This window comes from Urocitellus parryii, chromosome 9, assembly GCF_045843805.1.
Source record: "Urocitellus parryii isolate mUroPar1 chromosome 9, mUroPar1.hap1, whole genome shotgun sequence".
In the NCBI taxonomy this organism is placed as follows: domain Eukaryota; kingdom Metazoa; phylum Chordata; class Mammalia; order Rodentia; family Sciuridae; genus Urocitellus; species Urocitellus parryii.
The window spans coordinates 144,686,831-144,709,342 of NC_135539.1; the positions used below are offsets into that span (position 1 = coordinate 144,686,831).

Here is a 22,512-nt window from a genome sequence, read left to right on the forward strand (position 1 = left end):
CCCCCACCCGGACGGCAGCCGGCGAGGGACAAAACGCATGGCGCAAAGCCAGTGTCTTCCGCGCAGCTCGTCCCGGGCGGCCCCAGCCGCGGGCCCTCCACCCGGCCCCGGCCCCTGGCGCCCCCAGGCCGCGACGCCCGGCTTGGAGAGTCGGAGGCCCGGCCGCGGGGCGGGGCCGGCGGGAGCGCGATCTCCGCCGCCGCCGCCGCCGCTGCCTCCGCCTGCCGCTCGGGCCGCCCGCTCGCCGCCGCTGGGTGCGCTGCACGCGGGGGGCAGCGCGGTGCAGAGGTTCATGCAGCAGCAGCGGCGGCGGCGGCGGCGGCTGCTGCTGCTGCCGCCGCGGAGGCAGACAGACCGGGCGCTGCCGCCGCCGCCCTCCCCCGGCTCCATGCCGCCGCCGCCACCTCCTCTCCGGCGAGGGGCGGGGGGCTCCGGCCCCGGGTGGGCGCCACTCCGCGCAGCGCCGCTCCCCTCCCTGCCCTCCGCCTGGGCGCCGAAGCCGGCGAGGGCGCCCGCCGCCTCCTAGGAGCGCACGCTCCGCGCGCCCTACTGGAGCGAGGGGGCGGGCGTGGGCGGGCGTCCGGGCAGCCGGCTAGAGGAGGGGGCTTCCCCGAGGATGCCCGGCGGCCGCACCTCGCCCCAAGGCGCGAGCTGAGCGGACCTGGATCGAGCGGCGCGTCGCCATGCCGGCGTGACGGGCGCCCCCGGCTGCCCGCGCGGGCCCCCACACTGCCCCACGCCGAGCCGCGCCGGCGCCGGGCGGCAGGATGGGCTGTATCCAAAGCATCACCTGCAAGGCGCGGATCCGGCGCGAGAACATCGTGGTGTACGATGTGTGCGCCACCATCGACCAGTGCCCCACGCGCATCGAGGAGACCTCGCCCATCGTCCTGCGATACAAGACCCCCTACTTCAAAGCCTCGGCCCGCGTGGTCATGCCCCCCATCCCCCGCCACGAGACCTGGGTGGTGGGCTGGATCCAGGCGTGCAACCAGATGGAGTTCTTCAACACCTACAGCGACCTGGGCATGTAAGCGACCCGCCGCGCGGCGCCGGAGCGGGGTGCTGGCCCCTGTCTCTGCCCTCCACCGCGACCCCCTCCCCAGTTCCTTCTTACCGCTGTCCCCATCCTCTTTCTGAACCTTCATCCCGCCTCCCCACCCACCTCCCTCCTCCCTGCGCTTTTGTCTCGGTGACTGGGCGGGGGTAAGGAGGCTTCTCGCGAAGGCATTTTTTTCGTGGCTTGCTTCTGACTCCTCAGAAACGCAGGGAGAACCGTGCGGGGCGGAAAGAAAGCGACCAGGAGGGTTCGAGGCGCAGAGGTGTGGGATAGCTGGAGAGTGCCATGGAAGTTTCGGGGCGTCGTCGGTGTTTGCGGGGCTCCTCGGGAAGAGTCTGGGGGAGAAACGTAGAGAGGAATGGAATGGAGCGCGGGGGGCGCGAGGGCTGTGCCGCGCGTCCTTTGGAGAAACCCGAGCCGGCTTGGAGGAGAAGGTCCAGGGCGTCGGAACGGGAGTTGGTAGCTCTTGAATTCGAGCCCTGTGCCCTAGGCCGGGGATCGCCGAGGCATTATCCTCTGTCAGCGCAACCCCAGCTGAGCCTGCCGCCTCTCTGGCCCTGCGACGAGTTCTGGGGCGTGAGGAGCTGGGAGGTGCCGGGCGGGTCCCCAACAGGGCTGGCGGCCTTGTGCCAGCAGCCGGCTGGCGCGGCGCTGGGTGTTTTTTATGATAAAGAAAGGATGAGTCTCTTTTCTGTCTGGGGTCTTTACTTTTGAAAACTTTCCGAATTGCTGTGCTGGAAGGAATTCCCCGATGCCCACCGCTGAGTCCGGTTGTCAAGCTGCAAGCTCTCCAACTTCTTTCAACCACGCGGGTGGGTGCGCGCGGGGTTTGGCGGCTGCGATGGAGACCCAGGATCTCCGCCGTGGGTTCCTTGGCCGCCAGGGGCCGACAGCCGGCCCTGGAACTGCAGGCTTCAGGCTGTCTCGGCCAGGACATTTTTAATTACTGAATTTTCATAACTCCCGCCTCCTTTGCAGGTGTGTACCCTGAGCAGTTGGTGACTACAGTGGCTAAAGGGCCCGGGGCCTGTATTCTACCTACTGTACAATGTAGGTCTAGAGCACCCTAATTAGCCGGTGGCCTGTAGGGGATCCCTTTTTCTGGAAATTCAACCTCATTTCATTTCTTAACCTAAAACTCTACAGCTCCAGGGTTTACCTATTTAATATGGATATGGGGTGGGGGAGTTCTCATTTTAAAAGGTCAAGGCATCTTTTTAGCAGCAGTTCGCAGGCTTTTCATTGCACTCTGAGAGCATGTAAGTTAACACTCGTCAGAGGCGCTAAAAGGAATTTTGACAGATCGTTTTGTCTCCTTTATTCCTCCCAGAGTTTGCACTTTTCTCTTTAAGCATAAAAGCTCAGTGCTGGAGAAAGCTCATTCCTGGTGAAGAAATGTGAATCCCAGTTTCCAAAATGCCTCTGCACACTGTGTTCCTGTCTTTCTGGAAGACAGTTAGATGTGAGAAATGGGGGACATGTTATTTTGGGTGAATCATGCCATTTAAAAAGACACACCCTCAAAAGAATAATTACATCTTAACACATGTGTCTTAAAACTGCCTTTGTTTTTTATGGAATTCATTCTTTCCAGCCAAGTCAGAGAAAGCCATGAACAGGGCAAAGGCCTGTCTCATCCCCGGGCCTCACCCCGATGGCAGTGAGGTGATCTTGCCAGGGGATAGTAACCATACCCCCCGCCCCCCCCCCAGCCTGGAGCAGGAGGAGGCCAGGAGAGACTGAGCAGAAGCAGCCACACTTTTCCCAAGACTGCACAGTGGGGCTGTCTGTGGCCTCACATCTCTTATAAGTTAAAGTAAATATATAAATAAGTAACTCTCCAGAAAATGGGCCATGTATTCTTCCTCTTGAATCTAGAGGAGGGTGAGTTCACACTGGAACCAGTTTTCACGGGTGTAAATCAGAGACAGCATGTTCTCTGACCTTTCATCACTGAATTCTTGCATTTGGGGTTTGGGAAGAGAGTTTTGGATTTTTAACTGCAACTTTTGATATTTTAAGATTCCTGATTTTCATGTTGTTTGTGCAGGGGAACAAAAATAGGCCCCAAGAATACTAAACTGTGTTTTAGATCTGTGCCCGGAGCCCTCCTGTCTCTTCATGGCTGCAGTTATTGAGGGTGTTTAAGGCCACTGAGGAGCCCAGACTTTATTGAACCAATTTCCACAAAATGTTTATGCCCTGAAAACTTGGCCAATGGAAACTTTTTAATAGAAACTCATATTGCATGAGAGTTGTGGTGATGTGTTAGTTATGATGTTCACTGTAGCCAGTGCCTTGGGCGGGGGGGACACTGCAGGCCACATTTTCACTCCTTGTACTGTTCTGACCCTGAAGCATGACGTGGTGAAAGGTTTGGGTGAGAAACCTGCCTTTTTAATATTTTAAAAAGGATTTTGCCAGAGGCTACCCACAGCTTAAAATGGCAAGCAACCTCTGTTGACAAGGTTAGTGGAAGACAGGAGCTCTTACCGTCTAAATTTCCAACAAGAGGGAGGCTGGTAAAAGAGCCTTTGGAATAGTTGGTGGGCACCGTGGCTTAATTGGAACCTGAACTCAAGTGACTTGGCACTTTCTTGAATGACTGTGCAGAAGACAGGCTGGTAGATGCCCCAGGCACCTGCTCTCCTCCTACCTGGGCCTGCTGGAGTCCATCAGTGAGTCCTTAAGCAGACCCACACAAGTTGGCACCCCCAGGCAGGACAGGTGCCATCAGTGGACACACACTTACCAGGTGCTTCTGGGACACAGGCACCATAAGGCCGAGGGAAGCCACAGAAGCCTCACTCCCCCGCCCCATGACGAGAGGCTGGGGGGGGAGGCAGGCAGGTGGAGTGTGCCAGGTAGGTAGGGTCTGCAGGGAGGGCCTGGAAGAGAAGGTGGCGGCCAGATGTTGAGCACACAGAGGGTGCCAGGAGGCTCCCTGCCTTCTCCCAGCCCCTCGGGTACCAGGAGCTTTCCCACAGAGACTCATATTAACAGAAGCTCATGCTGCACGAGGGTTGCTGTGGTCTGCTAGCTGCCAGTCCCGTGTGTGGAAGAACACTGCCAAACACTGCCATGAGGGGTTTCCTGAGTGAGGAGTGAACAAGGAGTGGGGCTCTCTGTCAGGGGATGAAGCCGAGGGCCTTCCACGTGTTTCTCGGGCAGGAAGGGACTCTCCACGGGCTGCAGTTTGAAGACCTATGGCCTGGGCAAGACTTGAGGACGTCATGGCTCACTCCGCCTTCGGGAGCCAGCTCCTGTGTCTGCTCTTCCTGCAGAGCCCGTGGGTGAGGGTCTGACTCCACCACTGCTGCCTGTCCGCTGCCTTCCAGGCCGGTCCTCTCCAGCCTGACACTGTTCTGCTGTTTGTGATTCCACGGTCCCAAAGCCAGAGCCACTTTGGGAGGTGCTCCTTTCCACCACCATCCCAGGTGCTCAGCAGCTTCCTCTGTCTCCAGTCACCCCATCTTTAGTTCCACTCCATTTTCCCACTGTTCTCTGGGTCTTTCCTCAGGACACGGTTTATCACACCTGGACTCTGCCTGGCGGTCCCACCCACCCCAGTGGTAAGACAGGATGCACACCCTGTCCAGGTGTGCATGTCTGTGGCTGTCGGAGACTTCTCAGGCTCCAGTGTCCCCACCTGAACTCTCCACTGTGCTCCCACACGAAGTCACACGTCTGGCATCCCTCCTCTCCCAGTAAATGTCACCCCTACTTCCTGAGTGTCTCGGGCTCAAATCTGCGTCACCCCAAGTGCTTCCCCACATATCCAGTCCATCAGCCAACCCTACTGACCCTATCTGGGGACACAGCGAGGATCAGGCCACCACCTGCCCCATCACCGTCACAGGCCGCGTCCCCCTCCCCACCTATTCCTGCAGGAGCTTCCTAACTGAACTTGCCCCCCCATTCTTGCCCCCTGCGGTCTGTTTCCCACCGAGCAGGCAATCCTACGTGAAGGCCTGTCTAAACTTTCTAGAGACCTTCTATCGCAACGAAGGTAGAACTCAGAAGTCTCTTCCCCACCGAGGCTCGGCTCCCCATCTATGTCAGCCTTCTCCAGCTTTTCAAAGCCACCCACTTGTCTGCTCAGAACTTTCCCACGGGCCGCTCTCTGCCCCTAGTGCTCTTCCTGCTGCCCTGTTCCAGCCGGTTCTTGCCCCAGCCACCCCTCCGCAGGCGGTTCCTGGTTGCAGTTTCAGCAGGGTCCTCTGTTCTTGCCTTTCATGACACACTGTTCCTTGACTTGTTACAGCCAGTGAGAACATAACGGTGTATTCAGCTTCTGACTTGCCACTACAATATAAGCACCAATGAGATCAAATATTGTATCCACTTTCTTCTTTGGACTGGGGTCACCGAAGCAGATATTCAATACACATGTGACACAAGTAAATAAATGAGCCATTATGATGACCGAGGGGTTGGTGTCCTCTCCCACAAGTCCTGTCTCTTGGGCCTTGGCTCTTCCTGTGAGCTGCAGTCTTGAACGGTTGACCCCCACAGTGGCTCAGGACCCATACGGTCAGCTCCGTGCAGCAGGCTGTTGTGTCTGGGTCCTCTGCGTCACCCTGGTTGGCCTGCGCCGCAGCCCGGGCCGTGCGCCTGCCACTCGCCATCTCCCTGCAGTGTGCTGTACTCCAGGAGAGCTGTTCAGCAAACACAGAAGCCTCACCCTCCCGTCACCTGCCTGCTAGCACGCAGCATGTGGTGTCTGGTCAAGGAAACGTGATGTAGAAACCTTGTTAGCCCCGTGCCTCCTGCATCCTGACTCCATGAGCCCGGGGACTTGGGCACCGGCTTCAGGGCCCAGCTTTAAGGCCTTCCCTGGTCACCTCCCAGCTGGGCCAGCACCCACCTTCTTGCATGGGCAGAAGGAGGGGCCTTGCTGTGGTAGACATGCCCCCTTTGGGCACTCCTCTCCTGAGGACGAGATCAGCCCATCCACCCAGGGAGCCTGGTGAGCCTCTGGCCACTTGACCAAGGCCCAGGCCCCCTTCCTGTTACATTCCACCAGGAGGCTCTCCGTCTGGAAGGACCAGTGCTGCTGCTCACCAGGAACCCTGGGGCCCTGTCTAGAGCCTCAGGGGGAAGCAGGATCCCGCTCCCCAGTGCACGTCCTGAGTGCCCTTGAAGGGGGGTGGCCTAACCCTTTGCCTCTAATCTCCATCTCTGCGAAAGAGGAAAGCAGAGGATTAACTGGTCTTATCAGCGCAGCCTTAAGCCTGCTGGAGGTGAAGCCCACTCCAGAGGTGGAGGGACTGCAGGGGCGCGAGGAGACAGATGGTCAGGGAAAGGGAGAAGGAAGAAGCACCTCGGCCCGTGGGGCTCAGGGGCCAGTCTGCAGCTGCCCAGGCTGGGGTGAGCCGGGGACATCGGAACAGGAGATGAGCCTCGAGGGATAGAGGGCATTGGTGCCTGCAGGACAGTGGGGCAGATGCTGTCTTGGAGCCAGATCTGCAGCGCATCAGCCTCCCGGTGAAGGACGAAGGCTGGCAGTTGATCAGGGAAATGCAGGCTCCGTGTGGGGCGCAAGGTCCCGTCCTCCCCTTTGTGTGTTTTGATCTCGTCTGACCCAACCGTCCTGGGAGCCAGGTACCATTATCCTCCCTTCTTACAGAGGCTCAGAGAGGTCACACCGCCTGCCTGAGGCCAATACCTGTTCTGCAGCTGAGCTGGGATTATACACCCTGGCTTCTGACCCTGTGTCCTGCCTGTCTGCACTGGGGCCAGGTTGGCCTGTGACAGGGACAGGTCCCTTCATTCCTGTCAGCACTAGAAAGCTTCGTGTCGTGTTGCGTGTCCATTATCCAAAATCCTTGGGAACAGAAGTGTTTCAGTCTTGGGACTTTTTTGGGTTTTGGAATATTTGCATGCATATAGCGAGGTCTCTTGGGGATGGGACCCACGTCTGCTGGTGAAACTCACGACGTCTCACATTCATGGCTGGCGTGGCTGTAGAGTCTTTTCAGTGAGCCTGCATTTTGCCTGGACCCCTCACGTAAGATCGGGCAGTGTCACTTGTGAAGGCTGGAGCTCAGACAGCACCAGATTTTGGAGCATTTCCAATTTGGGGTTTTCAGTTTGAACAGCTGCTGGAGACAGGCCCCAGCTCCCAAGCTCAGTGTTCCTGAGGGAGGGCCTTGGCTGCCCAGAGGCCCACGTGGTGGTCAGGGCTCCCTCCTCAGCAGCCTCCTTCCCTGCTCTGAGGTCCTCCGAGGACAGTCAGGTTGTCAGCAAGGCCATGACTGCTGTGGCACTGGCACCAGCCAACCAGGGCTGCAGTTTAGAAGCCGGTGATGTGGACTCTTCAGGAAGAGAAGGAACAGTGAACGAGCCAGCACAGAGCTCCTGTGGACACCGCGGAGACAGAGTGCAGGCCGTGCCGAGGGCCCCGGGTGGGGTCGGGAGCCTGCGCACCAGCACCGGGGTGCCCGCAGTGGGCATCGTCCCTCGGAGGCAGCCAGGGGCAAACTGCCTCCCGTTCTCATTAGCCCAGACTCAGGGGGTGTTTCAGGGTGGCCCTGGGGTTGTCGTGGACGCCAGTAGAGGCGTGTGCCCGTGCCCCTCTTGGAGAGTCGTCCTCACTAGGGAATGCCTGGGACTCTGGGAGAAGGCAGAGGGGAGAACAGGTGGCCTGCGGGCCTCCTGGGCTGGGCTCCCTCTACACGTGAGGGACCTACTCGTGAGGTCCAGGGAAGGTCCGTGCCTGACCCGAGCCAGCAGGCCAGGCAGGAGGCAAGCCCCATCCCCTGGATACTCTGTTTCTAATGGGCGTGGGCAGAAGGAGGCTCCCTGACCTTGCTCTGCAAAGTAAAAATAACGACTTGGCCTTGCTGTTTTTCTCTGATTTGTCTATTTCCTTGCTTCTTTGGAGTGGAGCTGAGATCATGGATGTGCACCTCTTCCTCCCGAGAGTGGCAGGCCAGCAGGCAGAGCTGCGTCTTCGTGGGAGGGCTGGAGCAGGAACAGCAGCTCCTGGCCTGGGGTCTCTGCTCAGGTGCTCCAGGCTGCCTGGTCTGGCTCTGGGTTTCAGTCCCATGTCTACACCTCTGGACCCTCCTGTGGCCACCACCAGCCCTGAAGGGCAGTCACGGGCTCTGGTGGAGTCCAGAGCGCTCTGGTGCTGGGTTTGGAGTTCTGTGCAGCTCAGACTCTGAGCAGATGAGGAGGAGGAACAGGAGGGAGAGCGCCCCCTGCTGGTGGTGGGAGGTACGGGCTCCCTCTCCAGCTCCTTGGCCCTGTTCAGTGCCCAGAACCCTCATACTACTCCTTTTATCAAGGACCCTCAGCCACCACCGTGGCTGGGTGGACCCTGCTCCGGCTGGTTGGGTTTCAGCTCCCCAGCACAGGGGCCAGAGGCAGAAGCCCTGGGCTCAGCGCCAGCCCTTGCCAGTCTGTGTCCTCTCTGCAGGACAATAAGACCTGTCCTGCGTCCCATCGAGTGAGGTCACAGGTGTGCAGGGCTCTCCAGCGGCAGCGTGGGTGTTCAGGCAGTTTCTTATCACAGAGCGGGTCGGTGGTTGGAGGGTGACTCTGGGAGGTTGTGGCTCTGGCCCTGGCTTCCCTGGGCAGAGAGGCATTCACACACTGGGGAGGGTCCCGATAAGCCAGCCCGACCCCTGCGTCCCCACCTGGAGCTAGAGGAAGAAGAGAGGCTCGCTCGCCCCTCTGGAGCCAGGGCTGTCGCTCACTCATACTGAGGAGGGTAGGAGAGACCGTACCCCACCCAAAGCCGCCCTCTGCTCTGCCCAGGGCTGCACCCAGGATGGGCCGCGCCCAACCCTCGGGCATGGTGCCTCAGGGGAGGGCCTGCCCCATCCGAGTCCTCCCTTAGGGACAGTCTTGGTCAGGCTCTGGTAAGGCGGTACGCTGTGCCCAGGGCTGTGCCTCCGACAGGGCCATACTGGGACAAGGGCACCGTACTGTCACGCTCAGGAAACTGTGGAGCTCCCCGCCCGGGAGATGGATGAGACCAACACAGAAATCATTTGTATCCAGAACTGTTTTTCATATAGGTTGTTCTTCCCAAGTCCCTTTCTCAATTTCCTCTCCCTGTAAGAGGACCTCATGTAACTAACCTCAGTACATGAGACATGCTTAGGGTCACAGTTGTTCCCCTTCTTAGCTAAGCAGGCTGAGGCCCACAGGCCACATACTCAGGGTCATCCTGCTGGTTGCCCAGCCTCTGGCTCCTGCCCCAGTGCCCTGCCAAGTGCATGAACACAGCCCCCAGGGGGCAGTTGGGGCAGAAGGAAGCATCCTCAGAGCTGTGCACCGTGGCCTCTGAAGACCAGAGAAAGGAGAGGTGCATCTAAATGTGTTTCACAAATGCAAAGAGAAATTGTCAGGCTGTCAGATTAAAACCAAGATGGCCACGTGCCATCGATGGTCCGTCAGCAGGCGTCCTGTGTCAGTCCTGTCTGTCAGGTCTGCTGGCCCTTGCTCCTGGGGCCTGGCCTTTCCCAGCAGGCTCCTAGGCCCGGTGGGCCTGGGTCTGGCAAGGCACTCGGGCTGTCAGAGGCCTGGCCGAGGGGCCAGTCAGCAGTCTCTGCAGCATCGGGAAGGACCAGGCGTGAGCACGTACCTCTTGTCAGGTGCTCCCTGTGTACCATCTACGACGTAGGCACTGTTCCTGTGTCCGAGGACTAAAGGCGGCGGGTCACCAGCCCAGCATCACCAGCCAGTTAGTGGCAGAGCCCCATTTAGAAACCAGATCGAAGGCATTCAGTGGCTGGCGTGTGCTGTGCACGTGGAGGTCGGGCAACGAGGTGCAGTGCCGGGCTGGCTCGGGTGCCCTGGAGCTGCCGGAGCTGGCTTCCTCTGCTGAGGAGACTGGAGAGCCAAGGCTGAATCCGTTGGAGGTGGCCTGCCTCCTCACCACCCCGCTCACCAGGCCCGTCGGGAGCTGACACTAATGACTCGGGTGGTGGGATCAGACCCAGGGACATCTCAGCACCAGTCAGTACTCTGCCCTTCCAGCTGCCGCAGGCTGTGACTGAGGCCAGCTCCCTGTCACAGCAGGAGTAGAACACCCCTAGGAATCGCAGGTGCTGGGTCAACAGAGGCCTCTGCGTCTCCTGGGGTGTTAGGTGGGCGGTGCCGGAGACCATCTGGTCCAGCTGCCCACTTCACAGAAGGGGGCAGGCTGAGGCCCAGAGGGACAGCCTAAGAATGGAAGTGGGGCAGTCAGGGCACAGACCCCTCCCATCCGATGCCATGCTAGTGCTGGTCACCTTTGGCCCCACACCCTCACCCTGTCTGCAAAGCTGTGGTCAGTGCCCACCCCCTCTGCCTGTTCACCCTGTCCCCGCTGACTTGATGGAACTCACTTCTCCCCCTCCCTCCTTCCCTCCCTCCCGCCTCCTTCCCCCCGTGTTTTTAAGGTCCTGGGATGGAACCAGGACCTCACACAGGCCAGGCAAGTACCGAGCCACAGGGCCACCGCTGCTCTCCCTCACTTGCCGAGGGTAGCCTCCAGGCAGAGATGGCCACCGACCCAAGGGTGGAACAGAGTGGCTCCCGGACTCCCAGGAGGGTGGGCGATTCTGCCCCCAGGGAAGGGCCCTGCCACTCCTCCGGGTCCCTTGGACCTCAGACTCAGAGGGCGTGGCGCACCCAGACAGGGGCCCGGAGAGCTGGGGTAAGGCGTCCGTGTGCAGGACGAGCCCGTCCCTTGGCAGCACACAGAGGGACCCGGATCAGCCCAAGGGACGTCTGCGCAGTTGCCAGGAACAGAGACCAGGCTATTCCCAGCGTCCAGACGCAGCTATGAGCAAGCTGGAAGGGGGAGGGTCTCCCCAAGACCCCAACACAGACGGCGGGAAGTGGGGGCTTGGCAGCCACTGGAGGAGGGCAAAAGGAGAAACGAGGTTCCACCGGGCAGCCCAGAGCCACGTGCCCTGCTTGGGTCCAGGTGCGAAGGCAGGCCTGGGCCTCTGCTCCCTGCCCACGGACAGGCAGCCCCAGGGGAAACGGCCAGGTGGTGTCAAAGATGACAGATGGTGAGGGCCAGGGCCCTCCCCTGCCAGCAGGGCTCAGCTGGGAGCCCCCAGGAGCAGAACAGATGGGACAGGTCTGAGAGGGTGTCCCCGCCTGGGACCCTGGCTCTGCCCTGGCTCCAGTTGGGTGTGCAGTCCCCTCTTCCAGCCTTCCCGCTGGCTCTCCCGCCCTCCTCCTGCCCGCCCTCCTCCTGCCCGCCCTCCTCCTGCCCGCCCTCCTCCTGCCCGCCCTCCTCCTGCCCGCCCGTCCTTTGCTGTTAACCAAGCGTCTCGCCTCGGACCTGGGCCAGCTGTGCTGCTCACCCTGAAGGAGACTGTGGAGAGCTGCCGGGCAGCACACAGGTTCCCTGCCCTTGTTGGCCTGGGGCAGGTGTAGAGGAGGGGCTGCCGGGACGAGCGTGCTCCTCCAGTGGCCTGTCACCTCTCCTGGCTGGCCACTCCAGAGCTGCGATTGTACACTCCGGGCCGCCTCTCCCGAGGAGGACCTGGAAGTCCAGGGCCTGTCTGGTGTCCACCCATCCGAGACTCAGCCCACCCTCGCCTTCCCTTCCCTTGAAACTTGCACTGGACCTAACCCCTGGCCCCTGCCCTCGAGGCCTCCTTGGGAGAGGGGCCTCCTCGGTCTCCTGGCCAGCTTGGGCCCCCTTCCTGAGCCAACCTCCTGTGACTTCCGGGCCTCCTGACCCCAGTCTGGTGGCCTGCTGCCTGAGTGGCTAGTGTGTTTCGCAGGCTCCTGCCTGCCTCAGTCCCAGTCTCCTACATTTGTCCATCCCAGCGTCCCCTTGTCCGGTTTCTGACCCTCTGCCTTCCTTGGGCCCGTCACCCTTCAAGCCGCTGGCCTTAGCCAGGCACCTTACCCCAGCTCTCCCGGCCCCCTGTCTGGGTGCACCACCCCCTCTGAGCCTGAGGTCCCAGGGACCTGGAGGAGTGGCAGGGCCCTTCCCCTGGGGCAGAATCACCACCCTCCTGGGAGTCCAGGAGCCCCTCTGTTCTAAAGAACACCCCCTCCTGGGGGATGGTTGAAGAAAATTACTTGTGACTTAAAATGGCAACTGAACTCTGGTTCCTGACGCCTGGGAGAACTGGTGAGCAAGGGACTCTGTCCAGAGGAGGGGAAGACTTCCCCTGAGCTGGTGACCTGGAGTCCAGGAGGGGGCAGGAGAGGGGTGCCTTCCACAAACCTCGGGGGCTGGCTCGTGCCCCCCAAGTCTGCAGCACAGAGCAGGTCGGAGTGAGCTTGAAGAAGGAGGTTTCTGCCCTCAGCAGCCTAGGCCTCCAGGGTCCAGGAGAGAGACCCTAAGAGGTGAGCAGGCTGCACAGGGCCGAAGCACGCAGGCCTAGCCCCCGCCCGTCAAGGCTGGCCTGCCCTTTACCTCTAGTCCTGCCCTGTGGGCTGGTGTGAGATGGCAAGTCCCAGCAGAGCTGGCAGCTGCTCCCACCGTCTCTGGCAGCGGGACGCCCCCATCACAGGGTCCCCTGGGCAGCACCCTCTCCAGCCTCCTGGGTTGCCCTTTCTCGGAGGCCAGCTGACGGGGTTGGCGCGGGGCTGCTCTTCCTGGCCCCAGCTCGCTGGTGAAGATGGACCTCAGTCTGGGCCACGCCACTCGGCACAGGCTTCCTGTCTGCTTCTGTGTGCTTCTCCAGGATCTGTGTCTCCTGGGGCTCCAGGAGAGCTGCCCGTCTGGGCCGGGCGTTCGTGACGCTTGTGGCTCTTTTCCGTCTTTGCCTGAAAGGTCTTGAGGCGGAGCCCGCTTACCTCTTGAGTTTGCAGTTTCCTCTTCATTTTTTTTTTTTGAGAGAATTTTTTTTTTTAATATTTATTTTTTAGTTCTCGGCGGACACAACATCTTTGTTGGTATGTGGTGCTGAGGATCGAACCCGGGCCACACGCATGCCAGGCGAGCGCGCTACCGCCTAAGCCACATCCCCAGCCCTGCAGTTTCCTCTTCATTTTGACCGCCAGACTCAACCAGGGATTCAGGAAGAAGTGTGCAGTGAGGGTTTGTCCAGGGCATTTAGTTTGCTGTGATCTGCTTATTAGATTCTTCTGTTCTTCCATTTAGACAGAAGGAAGCTTTCGGGGGCCTCTGCTTCTGGTTTGGGTGAGCCTTTCAGAGACAGTCTGTCAGGGCAATGCTCTGGGGTGAAAAGCTGATGTTTCTGAGCACTGAGCTCTTGGGAGCCAGGGCACCGGGAGGATCTGGATGAGGCCAAGCCCACGGGAGTGCAAGCAGCACACTCTGCCCTGGGCACACCTGGCCCCCCAGGGTTTCAAGGGACGCTGCTGAATGACTGGCCTCTGTCAGCCTCCTGGGCACATTGCTAATCTGCCTGGAGAGCCAGAGGTTTTCCAGAGAGGAGGGTGCAGACCCCTTGGGTCCCTGCAGCACAGGGTCCTCAGTGTCTCCCTGCAGCAGCACGAGTCACAGTCCCTGGCCTGGAGTCTCCCTGCACCTGTCCCTGGCCTTGGCCCCAGGCTCCTGGTGCACTGGCCTCTGGTTCTGACTTCCGGTGGTCAGTAGTGTATCCATTCCCTTCTCCTCCAGATGGCTCCGCAACAGACCAGCAGAGGGCAGGGCCACAGGTAGAGCATCTGCCCCTGGGAAGGTGCCCCCAGGGGCCCCCAGTGGCACACAGGCCTCTCACCTGGCACTGACGTCCCTGTGCGGGGCACGGAGCTCACCAGGTGGCTGGGTCAGATAGGCCTAGAACCTGCTGGAAGGCCTGGCTGGAGTCAGAATTGCAGGGTGCTTTCAGGTGGTGGCCTCTGACCCCCTCCCCGCACAGATCAGCTAGGAAGGCCAGGCTGGAAAGCTGGCGGACTCAGCAGGTCACACACTGGGAAGTGGCTGCCAGATGGAAAAGAGAAAGTGAGGGGGCTTCAGAGGCCGGAAAGACCTTGGAGCCCCATCCAACAGCGTGGCCAGGGTGAGGGGATCGCCCAGGGTCATCCGAAAAGCCAAGGTACTCCAAGGACGGAGTTTATTTTAAATGTCTTGCTTTTGAATAACATTTAATTCAGCAAATTTAAGTTTATGCTGCATTTTTTCTGAGAAACCTCCTCTGTGACAGAATGACAGTGACCAGGAGTGGCATTTCCCAGCCTCATGACAGTCTCAGTGGAGGAGGGACCTGAGTCCCAGTGTCACCTGGGTTCAGAGTGACAGAAGGGGTCTCGTCCTCACATCCATTTAATTAGAAATCTGAGCTGCGTCCCACCCACCCACCTGACCCTCCTGAGTCCTTCCTGATGCATATGTCCATCACTGCTGCGTCACCTACTAGGTGACCTAGGACATGGGCCTGAGGGGCTAGGTGTTGACACAAGCTGTGACTCTCTTGGAGCCCATTCACACCCGGGTTGCATCCATCTCATGCAAAAGAAACAGGCTCTTGAAACATCACATGACTTGCCCAGGCTTGCGGTGCCAGAACCAGAACTTCATGCCAGGGTCAACGTCAGGTCAAAGAGGCCACCTCTGTGCCTCTGACCACCATCATCCCCGGTCTCCGGCCCCACAGCGCTTTGCATTCCTCTGAGGAGTCCCGAGGGTGGACCTGGAGCTGCAGAACCGTGGGTTGATAAAGGTGAGGGTCAGCTCCACGGAGGTGGTGCTGCAGTGGAGAAGAAGAGCGTGAGGTCCCAGCGCCACCACAGCCATGGATTCAGGGCCACCCTGATGGGAGACGACACTGTCAATGCATGGACTCAGGAACCTCAGTGCCGTGTCCAGTCCTGCGCCTGCTGCCTGGAGGCTGCGTGACTGCAGCAGAGCCACCTCCCCACCTCTGCCGCTCCACCTGCAAGAAGGGGACCATTTTCCCACTTCCAGCAGTTGTTAGAGGTTATAAGAGTCAACATTCACAAAGTGCCTAAAACTGCACTGCGGGCACCATGTTGTTGGGCTTCTCTAAAATCCATGAGCAACCATCTCGTGGGAGAGGTTCACTGGATCTCTGGTGTGTGCCAGGGACCGTGCTAGGAAGTTTTTCATACTGTGAAGAAAATGTGGTTTGCGGGAGCCCTGTCGGGACCTGCCGGCTGCCGAGTCCTCAGGGGGCTTCCCTCTGAGCAGGGGAGCCTGACGGACCCCCAGCCTTTCACGCAGCCTTCTCCTGGCAGAGCCCTGCCCGCTGCTCCCCGAGGCGTCCGTGGGGTTCCCTCCTGGTCATCCTCTGCACTCTGTGCCCAGAGGCCTGGCCCACACCACTGCAGCCTTGAGCGGGTTCCACGCGCTTCCGGCACCCTGACCCCCACCCAGGAGCTGCTGCTCCCCGCCCCGCACCTGCTTTTTACCTCTGAAACAGCACACGGCAGGACGGGGCAGCAGTTGCCCTCCGCCGCCCCGAGGACCTCCGGCCATACTCACCACACACAGCCTCCTGGTTTCCCTTCCCTGTGTCCATCCCTGGGTCCTGACCACCGAGGTGAGGGTCTTTCTGACTGAATTCTCTCCCGGTTCTCCTGAACTCCAGCCAGGACAGAACTGGACCCAGAACTCCAAGCCCTGGGATCAGGTCATGAGCTCAGAATTTGAGGGACCCGTTTCCTTGGACTGTGAGTGTCATGGGGATCCAAGGAGCAGGCCAACTGAGACAGGTCACAGGTCATTGTCACCAACTGGCAAGCTGAGCCCGGGCACTGACTCCAGGGGAGGAGGAGAACCCGGCGCTGCCAGGTGAAGTGCACCCACACTCCGCGGGCTGGCTATCTTGGCCACCAGGCTGACTGAGGTCCCCTAAGACTCACTATCCACGAGCTGTCCACTCTACTGGCCTTTGGGGTTCTGAATATGAACATCAGCTGAGTGGCACCCTGACCCATCGTGTCCTCCCAACCCCCCTTTTCTGGGCCATCTGGCCCCATAATGGGCAGCTCCGGGTCCGCGCGCTTACTTTCCTCTTTGCCCTTGGTGTAGTAGCGCTCTGACCCTGGCGCCTGCAGCCCAGTGCGGGCGGCAGAATCTCCTGGCTCCTTCCCAGAGGGCGGCACCATTGTCCTGAGCTGGCCAGCAGCTCTTTATTCACTATTTTAACAAACATAGCTTGGCTTGGCCTTTACCTCCGCCCTGCTCTGGGCACCGAAGACAATGAAAACCAGCAGGATTCATTCAGAGGCAGAAGACGGTGACTCCCAGGGTCCTACACACGCACGAACGGCTCTTCGCGGTCCCAAGTCCCGTAAGACTCTGGATGAGGAGTAGAAGTTGGCCTTTGCAAAGCTCGGGGGGCGTGACTGTCGTCCGACCACGGAGCTAGTGGCCCAGCGTAGCCCTGAAGGGCACTCAGGGCGCCCAGGCCTGGCGAGCCTCGCTGGGGACCCCGCGGGTGGCCTGTCTTCCTGCAGCAGGAGGGTCGTGGGGGGCACATTCCTTCACAGCGCCCTGCTCCTCAAAAGCCACTGTGGGAGGAAGGGAGGACGTCGTCATCTCTCCCCTGTCCATGGAGAAACGGTCTGTCACAACGTGATCTGTTAGGCATGTCCACTGCTGTCCACTGCTTGTCCACTCTGCGTGCCACGAGCCTCCGGGCTCTAGATCTGAGCACGAGGACTGTGCAGCCAACCAAGAAAGAGTGTTCAGTCTCCTTTCATGTGGCCAGCCTGCCTGGAGGGGCCATTCGGTGCCAAGAACCACCGTCTGCTTGTGCTTACCTTTGATAATGCTCAGACCCGAGACCGCTGCTTCTGCTGAGATAATGCCCTGTGGTCTCAGAGTCGTAAAGGAGCCACAGGTGACTCATCCCTTCCCCTCCTCCAGGCAGCCCAGAGGCAGGAGAACATCCGTGCCCTGTGGGCCCCTCTCTGCTCCCTGCCTATGGAGACACCTCCCTTCCCGTGGAGAGTCCCGGGAAGCACTGGCCGCAGGGCACCAGCCTGCAGGAGGCCCTGGCCAGGGTGCCCGAGAGACTTGGGCAGGCTGGTTCCCGTGGACAGGAGGCAGGCGAGAGCACGTTCTGTAAAGTCTCACCTTGGCCGGTGTCTGGGCACCTGCGACTTGGAGGGGAACTTGATGGGAGCGCTTTGATGGAGGAGGGGGGACGGGGGCAGGGACGGCGTGCGTCAGAGGGGGCCCGTGGCGACGGCAGTGCCCGCGGCCCAGTTTGAGGTGCTTCTCCCACCCCACAGCCCACCCCGTCGTCCCTGGGAGCCGCAGCGTCTTCACATGAGACCCCGAAGGTGGTGGTACGGCCCGCAGCCCCACCCTCCTCCCCTCAAGGACAGGTTTTCAGGGAGGCCTCAGGACGGGGCTCGGTGCCCGTGGCCCTCAGGCCCTCCCTCCCCCGGACCTGACCCCCTGGCCCCTGCCCAAGCCTGCAGCTGAGGTTTTGCCCTGAAGAAAGTCAGTTCCCACCTCGGTACTGAGGAAAATGGCTGCACTTGAGAGATCAGCAGCCACCACTCCGGTCCCTCGGGACCCGCAGTTGAAGAGGTGAAGATGAGTGGGGCGCGGCCCCTCCGCCCACCCAGTACTCTGTGGCCCCTCTGCCAGGGGAGGACCCCTCTGCCAGGGGAGGACCCCTCTGCCAGGGGAGGACCGCCGGCCTCCCCCTCCCCCTCCCCCTCCAGCGCCTTTGGAGGGAGACGGCTTAGAACTGGGCTCCTCCGTCAGGAGACCGTGGATCCTTTAAAAGGCGGCTCCAGTTCCTGCGCCCCCTGGCGCGACGCCCTTGGGGTTCTTGCCATCCTGGCTTCACTGCCATCTGTTGACCCGTCCCCGGGACCGCACGTCAAGAGCACCCCCAGGAGTGTGGGACCCAACCTGACCTGCTGCCAGCCTCGCCCCCGAGAGCCAGGGCAGAGACGAGGTGCCCCTGAGGACACACACTAACACACTAACACACTACACATCCACCTCACACTCACACACACTAACACACTACACATCCACCTCACACTCACACACACACTACGCATCCACCTCACACTCACACACACTAACACACTACACATCCACCTCACACTCACACACACTCACACATTACACATACACCTCACACACACACACTAACACACTACACATACACCTCACACACACACTCACACACTAACACACTACACATCCACCTCACACTCACACACACACACTAACACACTACACATCCACCTCACACTCACACACACACTAACACACTACGCATCCACCTCACACTCACACACACACACTCACACACACCTCACACACACTAACACACTACACATACACCTCACACACACACACACTAACACACTACACATCCACCTCACACTCACACACACACACTAACACACTACACATACACCTCACACTCACACACACTAACACACTAACACACTACACATCCACCTCACACTCACACACACACACTAACACACTACGCATCCACCTCACACTCACACACACTAACACACTACACATCCACCTCACACACACACTACGCATCCACCTCACACTCACACACACTAACACACACCTCACACACACTCACACACTACACATACACCTCACACACACACACTCACACACTACACATACACCTCACACACACACACTAACACACTACACATACACCTCACACACACACACTCACACACTAACACACTACACATCCACCTCACACTCACACACACACACTAACACACTACACATCCACCTCACACTCACACACACACTAACACACTACGCATCCACCTCACACTCACACACACACTAACACACTACGCATCCACCTCACACTCACACACACACACTCACACACACCTCACACACACTAACACACTACACATCCACCTCACACTCACACAAACACACTACACATCCACCTCACACTCACACACACACTACGCATCCACCTCACACTCACACACACTAACACACACCTCACACACACTAACACACTACACATCCACCTCACACACACACACACTCACACACTACACATACACCTCACACACACACACTAACACACTACACATACACCTCACACACACACACTCACACACTAACACACTACACATCCACCTCACACTCACACACACACACTAACACACTACACATCCACCTCACACTCACACACACACACTCACACACACCTCACACACACTAACACACTACACATACACCTCACACACACACACTAACACACTACACATCCACCTCACACTCACACACACACACTAACACACTACACATACACCTCACACACACACACTAACACACTACACATCCACCTCACACTCACACACACACTAACACACTACGCATCCACCTCACACTCACACACACACTAACACACTACGCATCCACCTCACACACACACACTCACACACACCTCACACACACTAACACACTACACATATACCTCACACACACACACTAACACACTAACACACTACACATCCACCTCACACTCACACACTAACACACTACACATACACCTCACACACACACACTAACACACTACACATCCACCTCACACTCACACACACACACTAACACACTACACATCCACCTCACACTCACACACACTAACACACTACACATCCACCTCACACTCACACACACTAACACACTACACATCCACCTCACACTCACACACACTAACACACTACGCATACACCTCACACTCACACACACACTAACACACTACGCATACACCTCACACTCACACACACAAACACACTACACATACACCTCACACTCACACACTAACACACTACGCATACACCTCACACACACACACTAACACACTACGCATACACCTCACACTCACACACACACTAACACACTACGCATACACCTCACACACACACAAACACACTACGCATACACCTCACACTCACACACACTAACACACTACGCATACACCTCACACACACACTAACACACTACGCATACACCTCACACTCACACACACCTCACACACACTCCCTCCACACATATACACTCATACACACACACTACACACACACTCCCTCCACACACACACCTACACACTCCCTCCACATGCACACACTCCACACACACACACTCCCTCCACACACACACTCACACACATAACGCACTACCCATACACCTCACACACTCACACTCCACATACACACCTACACACACACATGCACACACACTCCACACACACACACACCTACACACACTCCCTACACACACTATACTCACATGCACACTCCACACACCTACTCACACACACCCACACACTCCCTCCACACTCACACACACACTCCACATGCACACACTCCACACACACACTCCCTCCACACACACACACTACACACACACTCCCTACACACCCACACTCCACACACCTACTCACACACACACTCCCTACACACACACACACACTCCACATGCACACACCTATACACACACTCCCTCCACACACACACACTGCACACACACTCCCTACACACCCACACACACACTCCACACACCTACTCACACACACCCACACACTCCCTTCACACACACACACACACTCCACATGCACACACTCCCTCCACACACACACACACCTACACACACACTCCCTCCACACACACACACCTACACACACACTCCCTCCACACACACACCTACACACACACTCCCTCCACACACACACACCTACACACACACTCCCTCCACACACACACACCTACACACACACTCCCTCCACACACACACACTACACACACACACACACACACACGTGGTCAGGCGGTTGGGGGTCTGGGTCCCACATCATAAGAGTGGGCATGCGCCAGGCCCTTCCCCCGTAGAGCCCTGGTCCCTGGCCCCTGGACTTGGGCCAGGATCTCCGGTGCCATTCCCAGCCGCGTGGCTGGCTCGTGGCTCTTCCGTTGGTATTCCTGGTGAAGTGGGGTCTCGGGTTGTGCCTGACCATCATCAGCCCCTGGGGTGCCCGTTGCCTCCCATCCTGTGTCCCCAGGGTGTGGGTGAGGACCGTGGAGAGGCTGCGCCCACCGAGCCCAGCCCAGGGCCTGCCGTGGGGTTCAGGGCTGGAGGGGACGTTCTCATGGACGAGCGTTCTGTCTTGACCTCCTGACCTCCCAGACCTGTCCTCTGCGCTGTGTCCACCTCCTTGGTGAAGCCTTGCCATCCCTTCTTACTGGCCTTCCTGCTGCAGCCTCCTCCCTGGCCTCCCTGCCTCCCGAGCCCACTCCTGCCCTGCACCACCTGGCCTCGGCGCCACAGCACAGCGGGCGTCTCAGAATGTAAACCTGATTCTGAGGGACACACGTACGCACCCCACCAAAAGCCTCCCGAAGTCCTCCTTCCTTAAAGAGGACATTCACACTCCTGACAGGTAACCCCAGCCTCCGACCCAGCCTGGCAGGAAACCAGGGCCACCTCTAACCCGTCTTGCCGTCTTGTCCCCCGGTGCCACACCAGAGCCACACCCTGTGACAGGAAGTCCCTAGCCACGACGCCCCTGGCCCTTGCTCACCCCTGTGCCGCAGCCCATGTCACCTCCCTTCTGCTGGAAGACACTTGTGTGTCCCCAGGGAGCCTCCCTGGTGCCCTGCCTCCAAGGCCGCAGCCCCGACTCCGTGGGACGCTGACCGCGTTCCCGGGTCGTCCACGTGTCACCTGGTGGGGTCTAGCTTTTAGAGTTCCTTCTCAGGAATCCGAAGTCCTTCTCACTGGTCACCTCTAAATGTGGACTGACATTTTCCTGTTAAGGCTTTTTGTTCTCCATGTTGGTCGTTTTAATTACAGTGTGTCACAGAGAGGTTCTTCCTGGTCTTGCCTATTTGGGGTTCTAAATGCCTTCTGTGTCCACCTCATTCTCAGGGTTTGGGAACTTTTAAGTATTATCTCATTTAAAAGATCATCTGTGCCCTTGGCTTGTATCTCTCCGATCCCAATGATTCTGGCGTTCTTTCCCCTGGTGTTGTCCCAGATTTCGTGAATATGGTGATCAGAGTCTCCTCTTCTTTTCCTTATGAGTGAGTGCCCTGTCTTTGAGGCCTGGAAATCTGACTTCTATGTGATCCAGTCTGTTGATGATACTTTCAGTTGAATTCTTCATTTAAACGTTGAGCCTCCGTCTGCAGGATTCCATCTGGTTCCTTCTTCGGGGTCTGTCTATCGCAGCGCTCTCACTCAGTACTTCCTCTCTTTGTTCATCCTGAGATGTCTCTCAGTTCATGTGATTCTAGCCACCAACTTCTTGAACTCCTGGTCTGTGGCTCCGTGCACATCCACACCTGTGGATTCTGCTTTAGGGGGTCGAAGGTTTTGCCTGGTTGTTGAGATGGATTTCTCTACTCTTTTATGCGGGACCTCTGCTTGTGGCGAGTCCTGGCTGGAACTGTCTCTCCGTGACACAGTGAACATGCCATCAGCAGATTCAGGGTGCTAAGCTCAGAGCTGCTTGAAGAGAAGAAAGTGACCACCAGCATCATGGTGATCTGAAAGCAGACAGGGCCGAGGCTCTCCACAG

The 22,512-nt window shown here is 58.7% G+C and overlaps 1 protein-coding gene across 1 annotated transcript in view; it reads left to right on the top strand.

Moving 5' to 3' along the window:
* Nucleotides 1–329: 329 nt before the first annotated feature.
* Nucleotides 330–22,512, top strand: part of Fam78b (family with sequence similarity 78 member B) — a 58,869-nt gene continuing 36,686 nt past the window's right edge. Inside the window, exon 1 of the mRNA XM_026409520.2 lies at nucleotides 330–1,030. Coding sequence (XP_026265305.1) covers nucleotides 768–1,030 — 263 coding nt within the window. The 5' untranslated portion in view covers nucleotides 330–767. The remainder of the gene's footprint in view (nucleotides 1,031–22,512) is intronic.